This window comes from Egretta garzetta, unplaced genomic scaffold (genome assembly GCF_000687185.1).
Source record: "Egretta garzetta isolate BGI_Z169 unplaced genomic scaffold, ASM68718v1 scaffold91, whole genome shotgun sequence".
Taxonomy (NCBI): Eukaryota; Metazoa; Chordata; class Aves; order Pelecaniformes; family Ardeidae; genus Egretta; species Egretta garzetta.
In genome coordinates this window covers 4,574,922-4,593,270 of record NW_009258661.1, presented here as the reverse complement: position 1 = coordinate 4,593,270, position 18,349 = coordinate 4,574,922, and the positions used below count along the sequence as shown (strand labels likewise).

The 18,349-nt window shown below is 46.6% G+C and overlaps 1 protein-coding gene across 6 annotated transcripts in view; it reads left to right on the top strand.

Moving 5' to 3' along the window:
• Positions 1–14,815, top strand: part of SETD5 (SET domain containing 5) — a 40,198-nt gene extending 25,383 nt beyond the window's left edge. For 4 of the 6 annotated variants that reach the window (XM_009648381.2, XM_035903843.1, XM_035903845.1 and 1 more), the window contains 7 exons: positions 908–1,161; positions 2,981–3,037; positions 4,454–4,921; positions 6,697–6,983; positions 10,093–10,226; positions 13,667–13,740; positions 13,962–14,815. In XM_009648381.2, coding sequence (XP_009646676.1) covers positions 908–1,161; positions 2,981–3,037; positions 4,454–4,921; positions 6,697–6,983; positions 10,093–10,226; positions 13,667–13,740; positions 13,962–14,561 — 1,874 coding nt within the window. In that variant the 3' untranslated portion in view covers positions 14,562–14,815. Of the gene's footprint in view, positions 1–907; positions 1,162–2,980; positions 3,038–4,453; positions 4,922–6,696; positions 6,984–8,797; positions 8,899–10,092; positions 10,227–12,301; positions 13,741–13,961 lie in introns of those variants that run through there. The other 2 variants (XR_004843260.1, XM_035903846.1) reach the window with 2 other exon arrangements.
• The last annotated feature ends 3,534 nt before the right edge of the window (positions 14,816–18,349 follow it).

Genomic DNA, 18,349 nt, shown 5'->3' with positions numbered 1-18,349 from the left:
TGGACAACTAAATATCAGCTGACTATAGGAAGATATAGCAAAGTCTCACATGCACGTATGTAATAAGCGAATGATTAAGTAAGTCTCAAAGATGGAGAAGTTAAAATCTGTGAGTAAAGCAGCAGAATGGTTAAATAGTGTGTCTGAATCTTTCTACAGAGAAAGAGGGTGAAGATCTGCCCAGTCAGGGGTCAGTTTTCCAAGGACAACAGACAGGAAGCTAGACAACGCAGAGATAGTACAGAATTGATTATTGAAAGGTTAGATGAATAAGAAATTAACAGAATGCCGGAACCAATAACTGCACGTCCCTGAGCAAGATCTGAAGAAGCGAACAACCGAACTGCAGAATTTACTGAATGCTGCTTTCTTTTTTTTTTTTTTTTTTTTTTTTTAAATTGGGCATTATAAAAAGATACTATTTTGGGTAGGGGTAGTCCTGAGGGAGGAGTATTAATCCTTTGTGGGAGTGAATGAGTGAAATGTGTTTGGGCTGTATTGGTGTAGCCTATGGGGAATTATTAGGTTCAGGTAATGAAAACTGAGCTGTCTGTGGTTTGTTAGTAGACAGTGACACGTCCTTCTGACCCCTCTCCTCTGCTCTTTTTATCCCTTCCTGGCTCCCTTTCCCCTAGCTCCCTCTTGTGCTTGCTTGCGTCTAGTTGAAATATTCCCTTTCCTTGTTCATTGTGTGTTCCTGCTTATGTATTGTTCTGTTACCAGTATCCAGACATGTCTCAAGACTGGTATAGAAGTACTTCAGTGGTAAATCATTTTTAGGAATCTTTCGTAGTTACATTGGAGACTCGTGGGCTCTGTTTGGGCTGGGAGTAGGGGGAAGGAGACAGCGTGTGATTTGTGCACAGTTAATGGTGCCACCCCATTCTCAGCTCAGTTTGTTTTTCAGACTTGCTGAGTCCCCTGAAGAAATGGAAGTCTCGCTACTTGATGGAGCAGAATGTTAAGAAGCTGCTGAGGCCGCTGTCTCCCATCACCCCTCCACCTCCCATCCCTTCAGTTCCCGGCTCAGTGAGCCCACAGCTGGCTACACCCTGCTCATCGCTGCCAGGAGAGGAGGAGAGTCGCAATGGTTATGGCATGATGTTCTCACCGATTCCTTCTCTGGCTGCTAGTCGCTGCAATACTCCACTACAGTTTGAGGTAAATCTGACTGGGGACTGGAAATGCTAAAGAGAGAAAAACTGGAATATTTGCAGCAGAGGTAGCACTAGGGACACCTTCCTTTTTGAGTATGCGGCTATATTCCTGAGCAGCATGATAGTGTCAGAATCAAGAGCACTGCTGCCTTTCTTTTTTACTCCGCTTCTGGCCAAATCTCCCACTCCATTAAATGTCAAACCTTGCTGCAGCTCAGCCTCCCCTCGCCTTGTAGCTATCGGTAACATTAGTGTAGTTCTGTTCTCCATTTCTGCACAGTAGCTCCCAAATTTTGCAGGCTTTTCAGTGTTCTTTAGTCATCTTCCCCATTTCAGATCCATGCCAATATGGCTTCTTTGGAAGCCTCTTCCAAAGAGTGCTGCAACAGTGTTCCACTTCTCAAAGGCTGGCTGACATCCTCGGCTCCTCTTTTCCCGGGGCGCTTTTCCCAAGTGTGGTGGAAATATTTTACATCAGCTTCCACTATATCCTTTGGTTTTTCTTTCCCTTGATTGGGTCGAAGGAAAATAGCTTCTATCTTTGATTTCTTGATAGTTTCCTTTTGCAAAAATCTGCAGAAGTACTGGGCAGGCTGTGTAGGTGGTTTCCCTTGCTCTAAACTGTGTGAGAGTTACCAGCATCCATCCAGATAGGACCTTCCACTTTGTGTTGCTGCTCTGTGCCTGTGAATAGGGATCATGCTGTTTGCAGTTTTAGTTTTATTTTCTAGTATTGCATGTTTTCATTTAAAAAATTGAAGTCTTCAGGCTGGCTGCTCACACTCTGCCAGTTAAAACCATTAAAAAATACAGTGTGTAGTGACAGACTGCTCTGTACTAGGGACTGTTTTGCAGGAATTCCTCATCTGTTTTGCAACAGGGCAGACAGTCCTTTGTGGTATTTTTAGCTTAGTGTGCTTTTGATTATTTTCTTTGAGAGCCCTTTCTTGTAAGCGGAGAGGCAGACCTGTAGAGCTTAGCAGGGAAGATTGTGCAGCATTGAGGAGAGATGAAAGACTGTTTCAGGCACAGAGCTTGTTGGAAACAATCCATACCTTTGCTCAGGTTGAGATGGTAGATCAAGGCAGTGTTGCCATGAACCTCCACGGTCTAGTCACTGGTTTCCTGTCCCACCTTAGTGTTAGTTATTTCTGTTGCCATGTGTAAGACATGGGAAGCCCGGATTTCACTGGGCATCCCATAGGCATCTTTGTTCAAACTTTTGTGTTTCCCTCAATGCAGCTTATTCATAACATCTCTATTTTAGTGTCATGTCTGTTTCATTTAGTTATCATCAATTCTAACTTGAGCGAATACATCTCATCATGTATAAAGCTTTATATCTCGGTCCTGTGGCACTGTAAGAAGAGAACAGAAAGATTTTTTGTTTACCAGTGTAAAGTCTATGAAAGTTCACTATGGTGTTTAAGAGATCTTAGTTGCCTTTTGTTTGGGCAAAATCTCCCGTGTCCTCGTACTAAATGCCATAAATAGCTTTCTCTCTATTTCATGGTGCAAACTCTGTATCTGACAGCATCAGAAATATAAAGAATAAGAGGTTTCTTTTCTTAACATTTATGTGCTCTGGTTTGGGTTCTAAGTTACAGCGTGAAGCTTAGTAACCCAGTCCTGTCTCCATGCTTCCAGGAACTTTAGAAACCACTTAACCGACGGAGTTGCTGTCCAGGCTGGGGCCAGCTCCTGGGATAGTCTTTGTTTAGAATAGCTGTTGCTAACCTCTGTGCTTGTTTTTTTTATTCATTTTTACTTTGCTTCTGGACTTTTAAAGTAGATGAATAACAAGATGCTTTTCCCTCCTCTAGAACGTATCCTCCCCTGAGAGTTCCCCTGCGCATAGGCCTGAGTCCATGTCACCCGAGGTAGTTATCACACCGTCTCAATTGCATTGGGAGGGGAGGGATGAGAAGTGCGGAGGCGGCTGGGAATAAGGGTGGAGCATCAGTCACAGTAAGGCTGAGGAGAGTTTTCAGGGTTATCACAAGAGAGCAAACAAATTGAAGACTGGAATTTGTTACTCACTTGTTGACACTGGTGGGAAATGGGCAGTGTGAAGACCTGGTGTGTCTCAGCTACTGAGGTGAAGGCAAAAGGTCTGGGGACCCTGGAAATACCATAATCAACTTCAGCCCCAGCCCAGCACATAAGTGGTGTGTGGTATTTACTCAGTAGCAGCAAAATGACTACTGGGGAAGAAAAGGGAAAGCATTCACTAGGAGTTTTGACTTACGAGGACACAGTGGGGCACCTGACCTGCTCTCTTCAGCCTTGATTTATCACCTGTTCACTTGCAGACTTAAAATGGTGAGGAGATGCCAAAAAGTAGTACTTTGTTTACCTGCTGGCCTGTTGTAAAATATGAATGGAGGTACCTTGCTCAGAGACTGGTTCATAGAAAATACGCACTCATCTCCAATGTGGCAGATTACTTGGAGCTGTAATACAGCAAACATTCTCAACAGCAGCAGAGCAGAGCTGATGCTGCTGTGTTTTCCCCCAAGCACTACAGTCCTGCAAAGAGGATGAAATCATGTCAGTTATGCTCATTGTCTGAGATACTGACATATTAACATGGTGAAGGAGTGATTATGGCGTTGCCCTGGAGGTTTTTTGGCACTTAACATAGATAAGTGGATATCCTATTGTGTCAGTGCCTAGTGCTCCAGAAACTGTGACAGCGCAAAGATGATGCTATTATGGTTTTGTTAGAGAATGTAAAATGTAGAAATGCAGTATAAATTAAATGAATGTACTATTGTTAGAGATTTCCGAAGCTCACAATAAGTGAAAACAAATGGCTTGGAGGTCCTGGGCATTTTATTGTTAGGAAGTTAGTAGTGGCTGACTTGTGACAGTCAAGAACTTGGCTAATAAAACAGCAAATGGGCAGCAGATCTTCTGTTCTCTCCCCATAATGAACCTAGCTAGTACTATGTGTTAACATCAACTTTGGGACATATGAGGCAATTGAAAGTGCTGGGTTTTCTTCATTGACTGCCCGGGGATAGTGCTGAGCCTTAGCCTCTTGCTGCAGTAAAACTGCAGAAGGGGAAAGGGCATCTCGTACTGGACAGCTAAAGTGATTATTATTTAGTCTCAGTCATTCCCCTGTAGAATGAGCAGAACAGTGCAGGAAAGGACTAAGGGGTGATCAGAAAGGAACTGGAAAGCAGTAAGCTAGCATTGTACAGAGGACTTTCTGACTAAGTTTCTCTCCCCACCCTTCCCTGCCCCTTCCTGACTTCCCATCCCCCTCCTATATCTCTCGGATTTTCCAGCTCTGTCTCCGATCCGACCTGGATTTGAAGGGTGGGTACCTGGATTCTGGTGCAAACACCTGCCCAGAACGACCATCGCTGCTCAGCTTTGGATCCTCTGATCTGACTCCACAACCCTCCATAAACTCTACTTCAGAGATGAACTTCCCAGGGAAAAGTGGGGAAGCACAGATGCTGCTACGAAGCTCTGATCAGGCTTTTCGGACAGAGTTTAATTTAATGTATGCCTTCTCCCCATTGAATGCTATGCCACGCGTAGATGGGTTGTTGCGGGGTTCTGCTCCTTTGGGAGAGAGGAAGCCAATGAATTCGGAAGCAGGATGCTGCAGCTCTCCTGCCGAAGGATATTTCAGCAGACACGAGTCAGGGCTGCTTAAAGAGACAGTGCATGGATCCATGTCTCCCTGCAGTGAGAAGGCTTGTGAAGGCATCAGATCTGCTCCGCAGAATCCGCCACAAAGGAAGAAGGCAAGTATTCTTGTACAAGAAACTCTAAGGTTGCAGGAACCTGAGCAGGAACAGTCAGCACTTTTGGAAAGACTTATGGGGAGAACAAAGAGCAGAATACGACTAAAATGTAGGCTGGGCAAGTAATCCAGGCATCCAGTGCCTGAATTAAAACAGTCTAAAAGTTGTTAAAAGAGAGCGAGCCACCCTTCAGGCAAGATTTTGATGCGAGAGGTGGAAGGATAAGACCACAGTGAAAATACCTCTTCTGGGAGCACAGAAAAGAGAGCATGATGCTCACAGCTTTCGTAAACGGTTGTTAACAAGTTGAGACAAGACCCAGAGCAGTAACACCGTGCAACTGTACTAGTTGGTGGACGTGTCATCTATCAGGATGAAAAGGGGCCTTGCTAGGAAAGAGGGTCTAGTGTTTCAAAAGAAAATGCAGGCTGTTTATTAGAAGGTTTTAGAACATTTCCGTTAATGTGGAAACATAGTAACATCGCAAGAAAAGCGTAGATGAAGGTTGTTACTTAAATTTTAGCTCTTTGAATAAAACCACAGGAATATTGTTTAAAGAAAGCAAATGCATATTGGTTTTTAATAGCAGGCCGGTGACCCTCATGGGACTAAAACTGAATGAAAATGACAAATGAGGTGTTGCTATGATAAAACCGGGTACTCCTGGGACAAATAAACATATGCTTGTGTAGATGTGTATCAGAGCCTTTTCCTGTACTTGGATTTTTTTTTTTTTTTTTTTTTTTTTTTTTTACTGCAAGTGTGGTAACTCAGATCACTTGTATAAGTGTCCAGCTGGATGGAATAGCTTATTTTCATTCTGTTTCTGGAGGGTTTTGATTTTTAACCTAGGTTTTCTTTTAAAGCTACACTTACCTTAAGACTCCCATGTGTTGCGTTACTTTTGGAAATATCCTGTTCAAAGCCTTCTATGCAGGCATTGAATCATAGTTAACGAATTCTTCAGCAAAGCTGCCTTCTGCAAGTACTTTATGGTGTCTGTGTTTCATAATAACTCTTAAGTGAAGGTAGAGTGAAAGGTGAGTGCTCAGCTGGAAATACTTGTGTATTTTTGGTTCTGCTGTCTCTGTGTTATGAGGCTGCATTATCTGGGACCTTTTGGTCTGTGTCTTTGACAATCTGTGACCGCTTTGCACAAAATACATTACACCTTTGCTAAAAGTAATTTATTGACCTGATAATGCTGGAAGGTTGCAATACTGGCTGCTCTAAGCAGGTTAAAATTCTGTGCAAGGCTTTACCAAGTTTTTAGCGTTCATGTGGCTGAACTAGTACAGGTGAACAGGACTCTCTGAAGATACCAGTTCTGTGAAGGAGGCTCTTACTCTCTGCTTTTGAGATGCACAGATACTGATACACATTTTATATAATGTCACAAATTGGAGAGAGGGAGTGAAGAGTGTTGAGAGGAGGATATAGAGGCTTGATGCCTGAATATGCAAGCATATACTGAAGTAATGTGAAATTCCAGATTGTTAGAGAAGCAAACTAGCTGTGTATTTCTGCTGAAGTATTGGTCATAAAGAGTAAAATGTGGGTGAGCACGGCAATTAGTGCGTAATCCAAATTTGTACCATTTAGCTCTTTTTCCAGAGTGCCTGCGGATTCAGGAAGACTTTATAATCCCAAAATCTTTTTAAAGTTTTATCTGCAAACCCAGAGAAATAGATGTTTAAAATCATGTGTGGGTGTGTTCCTCCCCCTATCCTAGTCCATTGCATTCCCTGACTCATGGCTGTATTTTTCTTTCCCAGGTATCTCTACTAGAATATCGCAAGCGGAAACAAGAAGCCAAGGAGGGAGGCGATTCAGTGCGATGTACAGGGACTCCTACCCGACAGGGCAGCAGCAGTTCTGTGACTGACACAGATGGCAACAGCCTGCTGGGCTCCGTAGTACGAACCCCGTCCTCCCCACAAAGTGGCTTCTCCCCTTCTCATCCCTCCCTGCCTCATGTAGAGGACATCAGCCCACCAGACTCGAGGGGGGCTAGTTCCTTAACATCACTCAGCAAATCCCAGGAGAACATCAGCAGTAGGTGGTGAGTGTTATCCTTCCAAGCAAGCCTGAGATTGCTCCACAGAGAAGGACCAAACTCTCTAGGGGGCATTTCCATAACAATAAGTGCAGTTGGATGGATTTTTTTGCATCTCTTGGCATTGTTCTCTTTGGTAATTGTTAAACAACCGTGAAGGATACCAGCATCCTTCTCAGCCTGCCCTTTAGCTCTTGGTTTAGATATCAAAAATCTGTCTTGAAAGATATGAAGTTAAACAGTTGTGTGTCTCTTCCTCCAGTTTCCTTTTAAGGTCTCAGGTTTGAAGGTCTTAGGCTTGCGATAAGAATTTAATCCAGTTTTTTTCTCACTGAACCTCCACTCTGTTTGGACGTGCGTGATACTAAGTCAACTCCTGTTCAGAAGGAAAGCTAGCAAAGCCCTCTGCAACTTCACATGTGAGAAGCATGGACAGTGAAACAACTCCAGCTTCCCTAATGCCTTGCACATACAGCTTGAAGAGCAGTTACCAGACTGCAGTCGGTGGCTTGCCAAAGGCATGGAAAAAACACCTTTATCATGTTACCGTGAGAAGGTTTGATAAGAGGAAAAGCTGGTCTTCAAAAAGTTTTGAACCCAATAGTAATGCCTGGTCCAAAAAAACTAAGTACTGCAGCACTGAAATGTGGAGTGTTGCATTATAGTGTCAATACAGTCATGGTTAGGTGTTCTGCTGATTGGAATTATGTAGTACACTGACTCTGCTGCTTTGTATTCAAGTTCTCTTCATGGACACCACAGTCAGAAAGGCATACCTTTCTTGATGCCAATTCTCCACACGCAGCTGTGTCACTGCTTGTGACAGGGGGATGGATGGCAAGTGAAGGGATGCTAAGCAGCACTGAAGGTAGTGAGAAGTATGAAGTCTGTGTTGAAAGTGCTTGAGAAAAATTATTTTGGGTGAATTTGCAGGAGTAATAAGATCTGTTTCCTTCCCTTTTCCAATTTTCCATTACTCTTAAAGTGGAGATTTATAGAAATAATTTGTCTTGTACCACTCTGACAGAGTACTCTGTCTACCAGGTGACCTGCCAGATGTTGGGACTGGCCACAGCTGAGGCCATCAGCTGGTGATTAGTATATAATCGTTATTTTATTATCAAATATTATTCTGTGCAAGAGTTGATATCCCATGCCCTTCTCCTCCTGTGCCACTTCCTTCTGCCTGCAAAAGGGTGAAAGAAAAATCTAGCTGAATGGAGAGGAAAAAAAACAAAAACAAAACAAAACAAAAAAAACCAACAAAAAAACCCCCACAATAGATCAGGGTGAGGTGTCAGTGTGGCAACCTTGCTCTAGTACGATGCTCTATATTCTGTGAGCTTCATCTGCTGCTCCTCAGCAGGTGCTCTGGATTCAGTTTCTCACACAGTTTCACGAGTAAGTATTGTGTGGGAATAAAAATCATATCCTTATGGGACGCTGGATATAAAGTTGAAACCATGCTGATGCGTTTTGAAATGGGATTAAGCAGATTTGCTGCCTTTTAAATTCTCATTCTTCTGTGTTTTAATGGGCAAGGCTAACAAATGTACAGTCCCCTTATACTTGTAAAAAATATATTAGAAACTGCATGTTACTGAGTTAAAGTTGTGACCCAATTTCATCTTTAACTCTGAGTGCTTACATTTCAGATACATTTCCAGACATTCACAATAATATAATATTAGGGACAGAAGAAAATGGTGGGAACTAAAATTACGTGCCTTAATTTTTAGAGTTGTCCAGATTTTTGCTGAATTCTACAATATTTGCCAATAGCTTTCATTTAAAAAAAATTAAGTTTCTGTCTCTTTCAGTTGCCAAGATACAGCCATCACAATGTAAACAGATGTGCTGCTGCCCAGTAAACCCAGCCTTGCAGAAAACTGTCTCCAGCAAAACAATAGCAGCAACGAAGGTGTGAATTCACCCCCTCACCCCATTCACCTCCATGAGGTGTGAACTCTGGCCCCTTCTCCCTTCTGCTTCAGTGAGGGGTGAACTTCAATGTCTGGGCTATTTATTTAAAAAAAAAAAAAAAAAAAAAGAAAAAAAAAAAAGAAAAAAGCTAATGTAGAGCAGTTTTTAATATATCTTTAGAAAAGGAAAAAACTAAATACAGAAATCTGTTAATATGGTGTTAAGCTGCCTACTCACATGGTATGCAGTGCATTTAATATACTAAATATTTAAATTCAAGCATTTTTAAGGCGCGTGTTCTTCAGTGTCTAGGGTAAAGGCATTGTAAATCCCTGATCAAGGTGCTACTATTTTATAGGTTAAATCACATATTTCTAAAGAGATTTGGGTGGTCCTGTGCATGGTAGATTGAATATTGACCCAAGGGTCTGGGGTTTGTCTGTGGCTCTGTGTTTCTTCTACAGATTGTCTTTAGGAAAGCCACTTCACCTCTGTTTTTTCACCCTCAGACTAGACACTTGTAATATAAAATGGAATAAGATCTAGCTCTAATCTTCAGCAAAGAGTTTTCACATTACAGAAAAAATGGGCAAAGTAGCATTAATGGGCAAAATTGCCAACCTAGCTCTGCTCCAGGAACGTTGCATTATCTGACTGTACTATCTTGACACTGTGTTATCATAAAGGTATTGGGTTTCCTTCTTTTTATTCTGGATAAAAGTAATCCATGCAAAATAACTGCATCTAATTTTAAAACAATATCAGGATTTTCAAAATGCTGTTGAATTTCGAAACAATTTTTCTGGGAGAACGTGTCCTGTAATCAGGTGATCTACTGAACTGGATATTTATACCATGTTTTTGATAAGAGTAAAGATTTTGTATTTCTGAGGGCAGTGCTATCATTGGTAGCCGATGACTGGCAGTCTAAAATCCCACAAGAGGCTATTTACATTGCAAAAGCAGTTCAGAAATTTATTCCTCATCTGTCTAGAGAGCTTGGTGGTCTCTGATCTCTCCCTTCTATGGTAGGGGATTGCATTTACACTAACATCATGCCAGTGAATTTAAGCAGAAACTTAAACCTGTCCTGTGATTATACCAAGGACCCCACAGCCCCCTTGTGTGTTGGTCACGTTGCTCTCGGCTGCGTAATAACAATCCTCAGCTGTTTACCGGGTTTTTGTTGCAGGATGGTCCCAACGTCAGTGGAGAGGCTTCGAGAGGGCCGAGGCATACTTGAGAAGGTGCTGCGAAGTGGTGCAAAGGTATCCCAGAGAAACGAATCCTCACCTACCTGTGACAGTGCTGTTGAGAGAGATGCAGGTAGGAACATGAAGCTTTTGAACGCTTGAGTTGGTGGGAAATGATGTGCTCAGATAAGTTTGCAAACTTATCTGTGAAGTTAGTTGTACCTTCATCTTTAACGTTATCAATGCTTTATGAGAGCCTTCTGCAAACCATACTTTATTGCTAATCAGGTATTGCCTGAGCCTATATCCCTCTTCTGTTAAACCTGGAAGACCTCCAAATTTCTCCAGGGTTTGGATTCAAGACTACATGCATCTTGGCTCTGGCAGGGACAGCTTCTTTCTCCTTGGGCAGCTGGGTTAAGCAGCATTGCCTCAATTGCCCCTATGTACCGGGAATGGAAGTGCTATTATTTAATAATTCTGGTTGGCTGAACATCCAGATAAATGTATTATCACACTAAAATGCAGGTGTAGGCTTTAGGCAGTGCTAAGAACTAAAATAGCTTCCAAGCCTTACTTCAGCTCTTTTTGAAGTTACTTGATTCCCTGAGTTGATGATATTTGTCAGTTTTGTGAAATGCACCTCCTTACTGAGATGAATTCAGTTCTGTGTTGATGTTCCTTTCTTCTCTGAATAAGGTGTTGTCCTCGCCAAGTAGCATGCAGGGGCAGTAAGTATTTGTAACTTGAGCTGAAATTATACCCCTCTTCTTATCCATCTGTGGTCTAAAGGAGAGATGTGACTTTCTGTGAGATGGCCAGATTGCTTCATCATTGCCATGATTTCTCAGCTGTGAAATGGAGTTATTTTTCTTTTATTTATTGTGCAGTCTCTGTTGAACGCGATTGTTTTTCTCTAACAAGGTGTATTTGGGAGCACTTTTTGAAAACTGGCCTCTGATCTGGGGTTTTGCTATCTTTGTACACCTAAGCACATCTCTGCTCCATGCCTTTTCTTCATGTAGTCATGAGAGGGAATCCTCTACCGTATCACAAATTTCTCTGGTTTCATGGACTGTGCTGGGAGCCTGTGTCTTGTCTTTCTCATACCAGTGGAGGTGGCTTTCTTGGTGGTTATTTTTTAGAAGGGGAGGCAAAGTCCAGACTCACAACAGGCCTTTTGCCTACCGTAATCTGTATGGCTCTGGCTCTTCAGTCTCACCCAAGGCTTAGGCTGGAGTTAGACTTTCAGCTACATCGATCCATTCTTATTCCTTGCTACGTAAAACCCATCCCGCTAAAGGTTGTGAAAACTTAATGCTCTAGCTGACAGAAGTCTTTGTCTCTTTCATCCTAGCACAGCAAAATTTTTTTGTTTTGCATATTCTGGCAATTTCTTCAGTAGCTTGTTTAGATTCTGTGAGCCACCTTCCCTCCCCCAGTTGCTGGTCTGCTGCTTAATGAAACAAATGAGTGGCTGAGTCCCTGCCATTCCCTGGTATCAACTGTAGGAGTTGTGAAGATACACGTTTACTTGATGGTGTAACAGATAATAAAATGAGGGGAACTAAAAACCCCAAACTTGGATGGCTTGCTGATGGAGCACATAGAAATGAAATGGAATTTGTGTGCGTGCCACACTTTAGAGAACTGCAGCTGCTCTCAGTTAAAGCTGTCACTTCATATATGCTTTAGGTTGACATAGGCCAGTTCTGCCCAGAAAAGCAGTGCTGCTTTATGTCCTTCCTTGGGCAGGTATTAAGAAATGGGGGAGGGAAATGTTGGTTTTGTCTTAAGTTTACATAAAGCAAATTCAGAAAGGTTATAGTTTATTCACCCTTTGTAATTTAGAGTCTTTCGTAGTCTTTGGCTTGTCAAGGTTTTTTTCTGTGAACAGGCACTGCCAGTAAACTGTGCAGCCCTGCTGGTGTGCCTGAATTGTTTAAGAAACAATTTCTTCCAGAAATATTTAGATTTCTTCTGATTCTCATGCTCCTGTTAATCACGACAATCTCCTGGATTGAACAGTTAGTCTTAGTCTCTTCTGTTCATGACTGCTTAACAAAGCACGCCCCAAACTTCAGTGCAGCGCAGTACTCGGAATGTCACCTACAGCAAACAGCTACCTGATGCATCAGATGTAGTTTCAGAAAATGGAAGGCGGCACAGGACATGTGCTGGAAGTGTCACACCCCGGTCTCTGTGCAGGTCCTGTGCCCTGAGGAGGAAGGCTTCTGAACCTCAACAACCAGACAAGACAACTCCATCCAGATTCCTGTGTAGCTAAGCCAGCACCTGTGATGTAGCACAGAGAGGACAACTGCAGCAAAGCCATGGGCACTGCTGATACTGATGCTCGTGCCAGTGCATCTGGTGCAAAGCCAGACCTGTCTGGCAGAAGTACAAAGCAGGCTATGGCAGTGTGTCCTGTTTCATGACTGAGACACATCTGTCATAAATTTGATACTAATACCAACACTATTTCACCAAGGCATTTCAAACACGGCTGCTGAGAATCCCCGAGATGCTGCAGATAAACAGCTTTGTCTCATTAGACTGCAACATAACTCTGAGGTGAAATCTTCTAGTCCCACCAGTTTCTCTCCCTCCTAAAGAAAGCACGATTGCCATCTGTAACCCTGTGGTTATAGTAGTGGCAACTGAAAAACACGTGGCAAAGCAGATGGGTCACTTGCAGTAAGTACTTCTTGCCTACCCCAGTTCAGGTTAGTTCAGGTTCAGTCATCTGGTAGAACAAGAAGCTCACCCACCCCGTAAGATATGGGTGCCAGAAAGGCTAGCACTGCCAAGAAGCAGCTTTTATTCCTCTTGATCTCTCACATAACTAAGGTGGATCAGTGTGTACGGTGCTGCTGTTACACCACAAACCTCAAAGCATTTTCATCATCTGGCCCTGTATCTGAAATTGGCATTTCTGAGGTCTAAGAGTAACTCCATTGGAGCAGCTCAGTTGATTTGTAAAGCAGAATCCCCAGAACAGCAGAAGGGGTGCTGTCAGCCTTGGCAGCACAGGGCCTCAGTCTTCGGCAGCGTCTGGATCTGCCTTTGAGGAAAACTTGCAGCAGGATCCTGCTGACAGCCATCTAAGGAGAGACAGTTCTGTCTCCCCAGCTGTAAGTGTAGCCAACATGGATTCCTATGACCAAGTCTGAGTGGAGAATTGCTGAGACCTTAGAAACGGTCTTCTGCCTCTCATATCCTTCTGGAAAGCCAAGGGACCGCAAGCTGTCTGTGTGATGTTGCTGGGTGCAGCTGTTCAGGTAGGCTGGTCCAAGGCAAGTGAGCTTTTGTGCTAAACCAGAGCGAGCTGGGGTAAGGGAAGCAGCAGTTCTTAACATGCATGGCTGATTTATGCATGTTAAGGTTTTCCAGTTGCCTCTTGCTAGGGTTCTTCAGCTTCTGAAACAGTAACGGCTGGAGAAGCCGCCCATGTCTCAGCCGTAGCTGGATGCAGAACAAGATGGCTGGGGTGTGTGCAGGTGTCACTGGAGAGGGAACTGCTGTGGCCTCAGTTCAGAGGGTGAGGTTTAACGTCTTGCCTGTACATTGCAGACACAGCAGAAGGAGACACTCCAGAAGCCCACAAAGGACCAGCAGTTTACAGTCCTTCTCGATACAGCTACCAGGTAAATTCTTTCATCTGTTATCTGCCCATTCTGAAATACAGCTTTTAACACTATTGGGGGGAAACTGGGTTTGGCTGCCAGTTATTCCCAATCCTGCTACGCTTGACCACCTTTGGCATAACAAGAAGGTAGGAAACGGGGAAGTCGCCGTGATGTGCCTTTTCTTTTTTTTTTTTTTTTGTTTTGTTTGTTTGTTTGTTTTTTCCCACCAACTTGTTCAGCTCCTGCAGTCTGACAGTCCCCAGGCAGAATCACAGACCCTTCTCCAGCAGAGTTCCTCCCCCTACAGAGGACACCTTACTCCATCTCCTGGGTACAGCTATCGAGCAGCAGCACAGAGGACAGGACACAGCCTCTCTCATGGGTCCTCGGAAACATCCCTTTCCTCCACCTCCTACTCCAGCCCTGCCCACTCGGTCTCCACAGACTCCTCAGCCCTGTTTGCAGGGAATTCGGGGTATTACAGCAGCCAGCAGCACTCTGGCAGTGTCAGCAGCAGCCTCCTGAAGAAGGGCTGCCCTGCTGCTGCCAGCCCAGCACAGCAGACGGCTGTGGACTCTCTTTCCTCCGAGTCGGGCTCCCAGCCCTGCACAGGCGCGTCGGGCTCCACCTCAGCTCCCCAAAGTGCTAGGTCACTACAGTCAGACTTGCGGACTATCAGTCTGCCGAATGCTGGGCAGTCTGTTCTCTACCAGGGCTCCCGGGGGGCAGTGATTTCCAATGCACAACACTATCCGCACCGCGGGGGCAGCAGTGTCCACCAGTACAGACTTCAGCAGCTTCAAGGTTCTGGAGTAAAGACTCAAACAGGACTTTCCTAGGGCTGCCTGGATTCCAGGAGGACAAAACTGCCCATAGCTCCTTCCAGTCACCTCTGGAAGTGGCTCCTGGGCCAGTGTTGGGAGCTTGCACCTGATGCTGGGGTGCCAGGGGTCAGAGGCTGAGGTCTGAAATGCACGGGTGAGGTTTGTGAGCAGTATTGGCCTCTGGCCTTGTAGGAGAACACAGATTTCTCTGAGGCAGAGACTGTAGCAAAGCTGTTCCCTGACGTGTGGGTACATTGCAAAAAAAAAAAGAAAAAAAAAAAAAGAAAAAAAAAAGGAAAAAAAACAGGAAAAAAAAAAAGCAAATGGTTCAAGTGCAATGACTGTGGTGCAGCCTCTGTCTCTTGTCCGTGCCCATGGCCATAGTCACTCATGCAGTGCGGACATCTTTTTGAATACGAAAGCAGTTTAAAGAAAACATTGGGGGAAGTTGAACTCCAATCCCAAAGCTCTCTTTATAGGTCAGGTTCTCAGTGCGTTCTGGGGAGAGCTTTAATCCGTTATGATCATTCCAGTCACAGCAGACGAGCGCAAATGGCTGCCTTTGGGCCTGGGTCATAACTGCCGCAGTCGGAGCTTTTTCCAGGATAACAGAGTCTCCGCAAATGTGAACTAGCACGGGGAGGGGTTGGAGTGTGTGTGCCTGTTGCTGCAAAGGATCTGGGATGCACTGTCACGTGCTGCTCTGACGGGGCGCGATCGCCGCGCCCGTCGCAGGTCTGTGAAGGGGAGCATTGCTGGGGCGGTGCTGCCGCCGTGCCGGGGGGGGTGTCTCTGGCTGCCGGTGTGCAGACACGCTGAGGGGTGACCGGGGGCCCGATAAGCGAAGCGATGCTGCGGCGTGCAGGGGGCTGCAGAGAGGCGGGGGTCAGGGGCTTGGGGGGGACCCCGCTCTGTGCCGAGCCAGACCCTCTCCATGTGGCGCTGCGAGGGATCTCTCCCAGCCGCCGTCGCCCGCTGAGCGTGGCAGCAGAGCCAGCCCAGACACAGTGCGCTGTCTGTTCAATTCCATACGATTGCCAGCTTCTTTCTCACTTGTTTACTGTAATATCGGGCGTGTTTTTATTTATCTAATTTTATATTCAGTTATAACCATAGTAGGTTAGCTAATATACGACAGGTGTCATCCCTGGTGCTGCAGTGGAACTTCTCCTTTCTCTTGGATAACATAATGCTGTGAGTCTGTCTCCCCTGTCTTTTCAGATGCACAGTCTTCTTCCTTTTTTTTAGGACTGTTACAGGTTTCTCTAATTCACAATTGAAATCAGGTGTTTGTTCAACCTAGGGGAGACTTTTAAAATATTGAAAACAAAGAGTAACTTTCTCACACTGTCTGGCTGTGAGCGTGTTGGGATGGAACTTGTCACCCCGCAGTTGGGTGTCTGTATACTGTATAAAATAGGTGTAAACTTCACTCGGCTTAGCCCTGGGGGTGCAGCCTCCCCTTTCGTGCTCTGAACAGCACGGGGCAGGCGGGCTCTGCCCTGCCGGGCGGCAGGAGGGGGCCAGGGGGGCCCTGCCCAGAGGCTCAGGCACCTTTGGGCACAGCAGGGGGGCAGGAGGGAGGGACCCTGGAAAGCTCTTGGAAAGGTGGGGGCTGTAGCTTCTTACTCTAGTGGAGTTTTTACACCATGCTGTAACATTTGAACTTTCACAAGAGATGTAATAATTTTGATAATAAAAATACTTAACTTGAAAACCAGTATTTTTGAAAGTCCCTTTCTGTTCCCTTACCATCTTCAGTGCTGGTGCCCAGGTCATGGGGCAGCGGGGGGGGCGTGTTGGTCTCTCTTCCCTCTCCCTGCAGGGTAAATGAAGCCTTGCAGGAGCAGCCCTGCAGATCCTCCCTTTTGCCAGCATTTCAGGTGAAGCCAGGGGCTGCTCCAGGAGCTGCAGTTCCCAAGGAAAGGGAAATGCCCTGAGCTTCCTGCACGGGGTTGTGAGGTTGTGGCTGTGCTGCTGCTCCTCTCAAGCTCATTTAAGGAGGAGAGAGGGTGGAGGATGTCCCCTGTGCTGCTACACCTGCTTCAAAACCTGTTTTCTGGTGTGCTGATCCCTGGGGCTTTTAGTTTTGATACTGCTTGCCTTTTCCTTGGAAAGCCTGAGGGGGGCTGAGCCTGGAGTGGGGCCAGGAGTACTGATCCTGAAAGCTGGCGCACACCCAAGGTGCCCAACGCCTCCAGTGTTCCACCACCCTCACCGTGAAAATGTCCCCCCGACACCTCATGGGACTGTGGCTGTTGTGGCCTGTCCTGAGCCTGTGCGTCCATAAGAAGGGCCTGGCTCCATCTCTACGCCTTTCCCGAGGCAGCTGTGAGCAGTGACAAACTCCCCTCCTCAGGCCGTGAGTGTGTCCCATACCGGGGAGGCCAGAGCTGGCCAAAGCTCTCCAGATGTCCGAGAGGTCCCCAGGCTGCCCTCGCTCCCGCACAGCCCGGAAGGCGCCGTTCCCGCTCGTCTACCAGACCCTGCTGTTGGGCTCACTGAGAGGCCATGTGAGTTCTTGTTCTTTTTTTTTTTTTTTTTTTTTTTTTTTTTCTCCCCATTGAGATGCAGGAATTTGCTGAATTTCCAGAGGTTCCTGCTGGCCCATGTCAGCCCAGGAGCCAACAGGCCGCCCATGATGCTTCCACAGCCCTGGGGAGACCAGTGGACGGGCAGAAGGGCAGGGCTGAGACACCACTAGGGACAGATGGGACCCTCACCCCCCTCTGTCCCAGCCTGCAGCATGGCCAGACCCTTCCCTGGGGACTTGCCCTGGCCAGTGCCCCCAACACGTGCCAGCCTGCAGAGACGTGGGCTCAGCCCCACGGGGCACAGGACGAGCTCCCTGCCCTCCCCCACCATGGCTCCGACACCCACCCGGTGCAGCCGTGCTGTGGCTGGCACCCACGCAGGGTCCTTTGACAGCCTTCATGCACATCATCGGGGGGGCCCCATCCCCCCCACACCACAGGGCTCCAAGCTCATCTGGTTTGAATTATATTTTTCAATAAGGTTTTGTGAAACACTGTATCAAACTTTGTACTAAAATACAGATATATTACAGCTACTGTATTCCTTTCTCCACTGATTTTCTTCATTTGTTTTTCCAATTCAGCCAGCAACAGCACTCACAAGCTGGCAAGACCTGGGTGCTGCCGGGCACCGGGGGCTCCTGCTGGCCCTGCTCCAGGGACGTGGCACTGCTGGAGGAGGGACGTGGGTGCCACCGGGCTTGTGGCTGGCAGAGGCTGTTGGCAGAAGGAGCACCAGCACCCACACCGTCCCGGGTGACTTTGGCTCCCAGCCGGTGTTTCGGCACGGCTCCGTCACTCACCGCTGCCCCACGGGGTCTCAGGGCACGACTTACCAGCTCCCGCCAGCCCCAGGCACCCCAGCTCGCCGGGCTGGGCGATGGTTCCTGCAGAGCCCTTCATTGCCGTCTCCCCGCAGCCTCCACACGCCGTGGCCCTGCCTCGTTGGCAGCAGCTCCTCTGCCCAGTTCTGCCCATCTCAGGGCCGCAGCCCCGCTCCACTCCCTGTGCCCGGCTCAGCCCCACTCCCAGGCCCTGCCCAGCACCTGGGTCCAGCCCTGCCAGGGCCCCCGCCAGCCCCTGGCCTGCCGCTCCCCGGGGAGCTGGGGGCCCTGCAAACAGCCCCCGGCTACTCGCACTGAGACACGGCCAGTGCTGAGGACTTTATTGCATTGCAAGGGCTGCGGTGACCCGAGCCCCCCACGGCCAGGACCCGGGGAGCCCACAAGCGCCGGTCTGGCCAGCAGAGCCGCAGCTGGGCCGCGGCCG